Source organism: Saccostrea cucullata, unplaced genomic scaffold (genome assembly GCF_032062105.1).
Source record: "Saccostrea cucullata isolate Sc308-1 unplaced genomic scaffold, CSIRO_AGI_Scuc_v1 ctg405, whole genome shotgun sequence".
Classification (NCBI taxonomy): domain Eukaryota; kingdom Metazoa; phylum Mollusca; class Bivalvia; order Ostreida; family Ostreidae; genus Saccostrea; species Saccostrea cuccullata.
The window spans coordinates 162,274-171,483 of record NW_026930562.1 but is presented as its reverse complement, the minus strand read 5'-3'; the positions used below and the strand labels follow the sequence as shown (position 1 = coordinate 171,483).

At 35.1% G+C, this 9,210-nt stretch overlaps 1 protein-coding gene across 1 annotated transcript; it reads left to right on the top strand.

Moving 5' to 3' along the window:
• The first annotated feature begins 246 nt into the window (after window positions 1-246).
• LOC134229104 (DNA replication licensing factor mcm4-A-like) lies at window positions 247-8,241 on the top strand. The gene is made up of 17 exons (XM_062710822.1): window positions 247-341; window positions 931-963; window positions 1,052-1,243; window positions 1,442-1,611; window positions 1,896-2,102; window positions 2,356-2,590; window positions 3,929-4,171; window positions 4,433-4,670; window positions 4,827-4,918; window positions 5,052-5,154; window positions 5,354-5,530; window positions 5,735-5,828; window positions 5,955-6,109; window positions 6,245-6,362; window positions 6,688-6,929; window positions 7,179-7,389; window positions 7,697-8,241. The coding sequence occupies exons 1-17, from the start codon at window positions 254-256 to the stop codon at window positions 7,790-7,792; spliced, it is 2,694 nt and encodes an 897-aa protein (XP_062566806.1). The 5' UTR covers window positions 247-253; the 3' UTR covers window positions 7,793-8,241.
• The last annotated feature ends 969 nt before the right edge of the window (window positions 8,242-9,210 follow it).

Sequence of the window (9,210 nt, the reverse complement as noted above, 5' to 3'; positions counted from 1 at the left end):
TGTTCGGGAAAAGTTGGTGACCGTTAAGAACTGGTAAGAAGAAACAGCAAACGTAATTAATTTGGTGTACCTTCTATAATAAATCGTGTATGTATTCGCTTTCATAATAGCGCACATGATGTTATTGTTTTGAGTCTATTAAATAATTTTCTACTCCTGCACTTCTGTTAGCATTATCTAAAAAAAAAACTTGGCTAAAATACGTTATGGCATATTTATTGTGAATATCTTTTTCTTAAATTACAAACAGATAATGTCTGATCCTTTAACTCCACGCCGCAGAAGTAAGAGGGGGAGGACTGAAGAGCCTAGCTCCCCAGCTGCTGAGGAACCTGTTACACGTAAGATTGAACATCCCCAAGTGTGTTCAGTGCCTGTGTGTTCATAAGTGATTTTTTATTTAAAGTATAAAATGAATGGAAATTATCAGCAGATTTTTGGAAGTTATATTGCTCAAGGCAAGAGTTTAATAAATAACATACCAAAAAGTTTGTAATTTAGTCTGTGAGCTGTCGTGAAATACTTTAAAAAAGCGCACATACCATATACAATGATATGCATTCAACAGCTATACCTGTATATTGAATTTTTTTTTTACATGAAAAATACACCAATGCTAATTATAACATGTTGTCTAAATACTTTATAGACGCTATATATAGGGTGCTACTAAAACTGTGTACGCAGTTGTAAAGATGAGGATAAAAGTAGCGACGAAACGAAAATTTGTTGATAATAAGAGGGTGGAAAGTCACTATTTAGATGATAAACTTGGGACAGCATGCATAACATGATACACAAATAGACTTTCTTTAAAGGCACCTTTATAAGAAGTTCAAACCAGTAGAGCTACAGTTGAATTGTAGGTCAGAGAATTGTGGTAAAATTTTTACGGAGCAGGGCATACAGGACTTTCATTTCTATTTTCAGCTTCAAGAAAAACAAGATCAGGGGCTTCCACTCGTAAGTATTTATCTACTTTTCTTATTTACTGTTTTGTGTTCAAAAGCTTTCTTTTGCATTTAAGAATATGTTGGTTCCTTTTCTTTAGCATCATCAACAAGAAGCAGTGCCAGAAAGACGCGGACTTCTCAGGATGAAACAACATCCCCTCCATCCAAGGGCCGACGAATTGATAGTTCTCCTGGTGGTGATCTGGAACAGCTGCCATCATCACCACAATCAGGGGGAGTAAATCAGGATAGGTCCCTGTTCTCAAGCCCCCCACAGTCAAGACTTGGAGGTATAAGTTACACGCGTAGCTCATGAAGTAATAGTTATTTTATGCGTATATGTATGATCTAACACAATATTTTAAATGCATTTTAGAAATGCATGTTTATTTGAGAAAAAAAATAGTCCCAAGTATTTACCTTCATTAGTTTTTGAAAATGAGCGACACAAATTTATAAATATTTCATAAATTGTTTGTACTAACAAGCTCCCACAAGTGAGATTGACCTCAGTTCACCTTTGAACTATGGAACCCCTAGTTCAAGAACAGGTGGTCCTATGACCCCAGGAGCTGCTGGCACCCCCATCCGATCCAGGCCTGACGTTAGAAGTGACCGCAAAATTCGCCAGGTTACCATTGGAGGCTCAGACCCTAGTGTGAGTTTTAGAAAAATCTAATACTTGCAGAGTAAAGAAAGAGTTTATAAAAAAGTATCAGTGTTTGAAAGCTTCACACTTGATGGATGCAAAGATTCTTTGTACAATATGATATTGGTAAAGACCATATGTTAATTCAAATAGCATTAAGATACAATGATTTGTAGTAAATGGCATAATTTTGAAATTAATTATTCTGAATGTTAAAAGTTTCCTTTCTTAATCTAGAGGTAAAAAGTTTGATTTAGAGTGAAAAATAAATATTTTCATTTTTTTCTTCATAGGAACCAACAAGAATTACAAGTGAGATAAGCAGTGACCCCAATGCAGGACCACAGCTAGTTATATGGGGTACTGATGTGGTAGTCAGTCACTGCAAGGAAAAGTTCAAGAGGTTCATCTGCAAATATGTGGACCGAAATGTAGCAGATGACGAACAGTTTGACGGGATGGATATCACCCAGCCCTACTACCTACAGAGGCTGGAAGAGGTAGTACTATAATTCATGTATTGTCATGGGGCAGTTCTTCATAGTTTGAAGGATGATAAAGCTAAATATTCAAGTCCTATAAGAATTGAATTTTAAAAAGGAAATTAAAGGTAGATCCTTGCCAAGTTTTTTGCTGTGGGTTGTGCAATTTTCAAAATGGTGCATATACTAAGAGGCTGAAGTAAGAGTACATTTAGGTTTGATATTATGTTAAGAAGTATTTGAATAACCTGGCATGAATTGTTCTTGTTAGATAAGTTTAGTTGGAGAACCGTTCCTGAACATCAATTGTGAACACCTGAAGGAGTTTGATGCCGACCTGTACAGACAACTGGTCAATTACCCCCAGGAAGTCATCCCCACCTTTGATATGGCAGTCAATGAAATGTTCTTTGAGAAGTTCCCTGACACAACTCTGGAACATCAGATACAGGTTCGACCAATGAATGCTGATCGCACCAAGAACATGAGGTCACTCAACCCTGAGGGTAGGTTTTACTAGCTTGAATGGCTGTATGATTTTTAAAAAAATAGTAATGCGTCCGGCGTCAAACAATTTTTCAAAATGCTACTCCTCCTACAGTTTTGGTCTAATTTCAATATAACTTGGCACACAAGTAGACTGCACTAAGATACATAATTCTGTGTATCGGTTTTTGATTTCGATTAACGGTGTTGCCATGGTTACTAAAAATAGAAATATCTGTGAAATTCTTTCAAAATGCTACTCCTCCTACAGTTTTGGTCTAATTTCAATATAACTTGGCACACAAGTAGACTACACTAAGATACATAATTCTGTGTATCGATTTTTGATTTCGATGAACGGTGTTGCCGTGGTTACTAAAAATAGAAATTTCTGTGAAATTCTTTCAAAATGCTACTCCTCCTACAGTTTTGGTCTGATTTCAGTATAACTTGGCACACAAGTAGACTACACTAAGATACATAATTCTGTGTATCGGTTTTTGATTTCGATGAACGGTGTTGCCGTGGTTACTAAAAATAGAAATTTCTGTAAAATTGTTTCAGAATGCTACTCCTCCTACAGTTTTGGTCTGATTTCAGTATAACTTGGCACACAAGTAGACTACACTAAAGTACATAATTCTGTGTAACGGTTTTTGATTTCGATGACTGGTGTTGCTGTGGTTACTAAAAATAGAAATTTCTGTGAAATTCTTTCAAAATGCTACTCCTCCTACAGTTTTGATCTGATTTCAGTATAAGTTGGCAAACAAGTAGAATACAATAAGATACATAATTCTGTGTATCGGTTTTTGATTTCGATGAGCGGTGTTGCCGTGGTTACTAAAAATAGAAATTTCTGTGAAATTCTTTCAAAATGCTACTCCTCCTACAGTTTTGGTCTGATTACAGTATAACTTGGCACACAAGTAGACTATACACTAAGATACATAATTCTGTATATCGGATTTTGATTTTGATGAATGATGTTGCCGTGGTTACTAAAAATAGAAATTTCTGTAAAATTGTTTCAGAATGCTACTCCTCCTACAGTTTTGGTCTGATTTCAATTTAACTTGGCACACAAGTAGACTACACTAAGAACATAAAGAGACTTTATCAACGATCATTATTCTATTTAATGCTGTTTATAAAGTTTTAAATCCCAGCTGCTTAAGTACTTTCTCTTCCTTTGCTATAAGTTCAAACCAGTAGAGCTTCAGTCTCGACAGAGACTTCTGGTTAAAAAAATTCAAATGTGAATTGCCTCTTTGCCAAAGATAAGCTTCCATTCCTTTAAAATGAAAGAGCAAATCATTTTTCAATTCTTCTGATTGTTGAATTCCATATTCATTTAGATATTGACCAGCTGATTACAATTGGTGGAATGGTGATTAGAACAAGTTCCCTAATTCCTGAGATGAGAGAAGCCTTCTTCAAGTGTTATGTCTGTGCCAACACTGCCTCTGTGGAGATTGACAGGGGGCGTATAGCTGAACCCGTGCTCTGTACCAACTGTAACACCAACCACTCCTTTGCTTTGGTTCACAATCGATCTCAGTTTACTGACAAACAAATGATAAAACTTCAGGAATCGCCAGGTGAGATGTAAAACCTGTCTAAGTCCTATACATTGTGTATGACACATGATAGGCAGTGACAACCCTATCTCCTATACACTTTTAAAATTTATAATTGGGATTCTGGCCCCAGTTGGTCCAAAGTTTGTCTACATACTGAATAAACTATGATGGGGTGAAAAATGGCAAATGCTGTTTGCAGAAAAAAAGTGGTAAAATTATTGTTAGCTCCAATGAATTTTCGATCTGATAGAGCATTATATTGTATTTTAAATATTCCAGAGGATATGCCACCAGGGCAGACCCCTCACACTGTGGTGATGTATGCTCACAATGACCTGGTAGACAAAGTTCAGCCCGGAGACAGGGTGACCGTCACGGGAATCTACAGAGCCACGCCCCTCAGGGTTAATCCTCGCATGAGGAATGTCAAGTCCGTGTATAAAACGCACATCGATGTAGTACACTTCAGGAAAGTGCATGAAAAGAGATTGAGAGAGGTTGATGATGAAGGAGATGGGTTAGTAAAATGGAGTTTGACTAGTTTTTAACGTTATATAGTTTTTTTCCCCCTAAAATTAGCATTCAGTTTCAGTAAATTACATCTTGGTTAAAGCTAGATCTATAAACAGTATATACATAAGTTACAGTGTTAGCAGTTAAATTTTTTTCTCAGAAAGGAAACTTTGATTAATGAAGAGAGATTGAAAATAGTTAAAGAACTTTCAAAGAAACCAGATATTTATGAGCGTCTAGCCAGAGCAATTGGTAAGTTCCTACAAGTTTTTTTTTTTATCTAAAATTGATGTAATGTTTTGAGTTCTGCTTTAGTTAAAATTGATTAATGTTTTGAGTACTACTTTTTCTCTTCACAAAAATAATTTCCAATTTGTGATTTTAGCTCCCAGTATATACGAAAATGAAGATATCAAAAAAGGGATTTTGTTGCAATTGTTTGGAGGCTGCAGAAAAGATTTCTCACATTCAGGGCGTGGAAAATTCAGGTATTGAAGATCACCATTTTTTTGCTAGATTGTTATCAGGTGTTTTTAAGCAAGACAATAATTTTATTTTTACGATGAATTTTGGATTGTTCTTAATTGTACATACATGCATTCAGTTTTGAGACACATTGTTCTTTATACACTGACAAGGCAGAATGAAATATCAGAAGTATATCTAATGAATTTACTTTTTTCCCAGAGCTGAGATTAACATCCTGCTCTGTGGAGACCCAGGTACCAGTAAATCCCAGTTACTTCAGTATGTCTATAACCTGGTTCCCCGTGGACAGTACACATCGGGGAAAGGATCCAGTGCTGTGGGTCTGACAGCTTACATCACCAAGGACCCAGAGACAAGACAACTCGTCTTACAAACGTACATTTGTTTTAAACTTTTACTGTTTTGCATATAAGTTTAAAGAAATCATTTTTTTAAAAAAGTCTTACTTCAAGAATGTCAGTAATCCAGAAGAAAAAAAAAGTTTTAATGCAGAAAACATGCTTATTTGTATGAAAAGTAGGAGTTCATTATATGTATATGACATTTTGATCTGATATGGTGATGTTGACCGTTTTACAGGGGAGCTCTGGTATTGAGTGACAATGGAATCTGCTGTATTGATGAATTTGACAAAATGAATGACAGTACAAGATCAGTCCTTCACGAAGTCATGGTCAGTCAAAAGCTCTGCAAAACTCTAGCTAGAATTTCAACCTCACAATATAAGCATCACATTATGTTTGACAAGTTTATAAATGATGATGTACATGTATATTTATTGTATAATGATAATTTTCAGGAACAACAAACTTTGTCCATTGCGAAAGCTGGTATTATCTGCTCTTTGAATGCCAGAACATCCGTGTTGGCTGCAGCCAATCCTGTAGAGTCACAGTGGAACAAAAACAAAACGATCACGGAAAACATTCAGTTACCACATACCTTACTTTCCAGGTAAATTTTATTTCTTGCATATTTTACAACATTGAAGAAGTGTACATAATAATCATTTATTGTAAGGGATATATATAGAAATTGTTAAACTATGAAATAAAATGTCGAATTAATTCTGATATTACATGTTCAAAGGTTTGACCTTATTTTCCTGATCTTGGATCCACAAGATGAAATGTTTGACCGAAAATTAGGAGGACATCTTGTGTCCCTGTATTTCAAGACACATGAAGATGAAGAAGATGAAAACTTGGTTTGTACAAACACTCTGATTAATAAGCACCCCCTTTTCCACCAAAAAAAGACACCCCCACCCCCTGCCACCTCCGCCAACTGATTAAGGTCATGATACCTAAATTTGGAGGAAGTGAGGATTTGATCACGCCATGTTATTGTCATTTTTATGAATTTGAGTAAATTGCTCTTTTATGGGATTTCATTTTTTCTGAGGTTTCTGTAAAAGAACTGGTGAGAAATAAAGTAAAAGCTAAAAAGTTTGTTTAAACTGTCTTACAGATTTTAATAGCATTTTTTTTGTGTGTGTCTTTAAAAGTTTGTTTCTTTACACTATTTTGTAGGACATGAGTATTTTGAAAGATTACCTGACTTATGCAAAGAAATATGTTCAACCTAAGATCAGTGAAGCAGCCGGACAAACCCTGATCGAGTCATATGTCAACATGAGGAAGATGGGAAGTGGGAGGGGTCAAATTTCTGCATACCCAAGACAACTGGAATCCCTGATTCGATTGGCTGAGGCTCATGCCAGGATGAGGCTCTCTGATACAGTAGAGATTGCTGATGTGGAGGAAGCAAAAAGGTAATGGGGCTAGGAGGTTTGAAATAGTTGACAATTAGTCTTGTTGATATGCACTAGGTTGAGGGTTTTACACATTTTGTATGGTTGATGGTCATCAGAAAGATCTTAAAACTTGCTCAGGAGTTTATTTATTCAATTCATGTCATTTCAATAAATGTAACCATTGGCAATTTTGTAACATTAAAAAATACATTGTATTACATGCACTGTAGGTTAAATAAATACGTACATGTATTTGAATAATAACAGGTTGTATAGAGAGGCTCTGAAGCAGGCAGCTGTAGATCCATCGACGGGTAAAATAGATGTCACTATCCTGACTACAGGCTTAAGTGGAGCAGCTAGGAAAAGGAAAGCTGAGATCACACAGGCACTGAAGAAAATCATACAGGGCAAGGGCAAAGTGTCCACACTCAAACACCAAAAACTCTACGAGGAATTCAGGGAAAACTCGGATTTTGTGAGTCAAGTTTCTGCTATTAGTGAAGAAGTTCATATATCTTTAAATGCAAGCGAAGGTTATGGATTTCAGGTCTCATATATCTCCAACAAGGCGTCGTAAAAACAGCCTGTATGAAAAAGGGGTTCAACAAGTTTGTAAATTAGCAGTCCAATTGTTTCATACATTACTTCAGTCCTGCTGTCATTATAGATACAAGTTATTAACAGAGAAATAACGGAAATAGTCTGCTTCCATTTTATGTGTAATATAAGTTATACGTGCAAACATGCTTTTGTGGTTGATTTGTTTACTTGTATTTTTTTAGGCTATCACCAAGGACATGTTTGATGATGCCCTGAAGGAGCTGCAGGAAGAGGACTTCTTGATCGTGACCAACAAGCTGATCCGACTCTGTCAGTGACCCGATTAATTCCAACAGAAATATTGTATATATCATATACACTCAGCTTCATCATATGCAGCAACTCAACTTTGATGTAAACAGTGCTTTACGTTTAGTACATTTGTATATTATCAATAATCTAGTATTCACTGCTTTTAAAATTGTTTGCATATGAAACATAAAAATATGAACAAAAAATTATATTTGTGTCAATATCAGCAGTAAATTTGTACAATTAAAACTGTGTATCTTATTGTATATTGCTAATGTTATCTCTTTAATTGAATGTATTCGTTGCACTCTTTCAAGAGAGGAAAGGTCCACCAGTTGTGTTCAGTTGTACATAGATTAAAACCTCAAGTGAAGTTGTATTCTTTTTGCTCTATGTATATATTTGATGCTTAATAATAAGGAGGCCTTAATGGGTTGAATCAGTTTTCTACTAAGGATTTATTTTTGCAGTAAAACAAAGATGTTAAAAAGTACTTTGATTTTGCATCACTTGATGAATTTTTGCTCTTGCATTGTTACTTATCATGTGTATTGTAAAGATACAAGGTGCATGTGTTGGTGGTGGTGCCTTTGACTTCATTGCTGACTTTGTTTATTAAATTTTTACGTGAGACAATGAAGTTAAATGATGTTTCATACTACACAGATAAAATTGCTATGTACAACAATGTATATCACTAATATTCTTCTTGGTTAGAAAGGTACATGTGTGTTCACAATTAAAAAAATATTGTAAATCTTATACTTGTATATTTTTGCATATATCAAGCATGAAATTTGACACATTTAACATTTTAAGCATGTTGATTATAGGTTTGAATCAGGTCATTAGAATACAGGTGAATTGTTCATATGTTCAACATGCATCTGGAAGAGTGAGTCAATATGTCATTACTGTATTTTTAAAAAGCAGTGTTAAGCTGTGTGAGCCACTGCCTTTGATTTCACATGAACCACTGCCTTCTTTGAAGTCACTGCCAGCAAATGGATGGCATTATTTTCATTAATAATTAACTTTTTTTATACATGAAAATGTATCTAAATTGATGTACTTTTGATAAAAGTTGATGAAATGAAATTATGAACAAATCAGAATCTGGTATTTGTTTTGTTTTTGTAGATCTAGTTTTTGTAATTGTTAGCTTAGTTAGAATGATTTTCATAGAATGGTCAATATACCAACCTTTATTTTTTTGCTGCCAAAATTGGTGATTCATGGGCATATGATTTTTGGTTAGGTCATCTGGCTGCATAAGCTTTCATTTTGGCCATAAATTTTGAACAGTTGGTGCTAAGGGCCTCATATTCCATGTGTATTCCTTGTGACCAGACTTTTCTTGGGTACTGACATAATTGAGCTCATAAACTGGAGTTGACCTACTTTAGAATAATGTAACCTTGGCAAAACTTCTGAATAGTTAGTG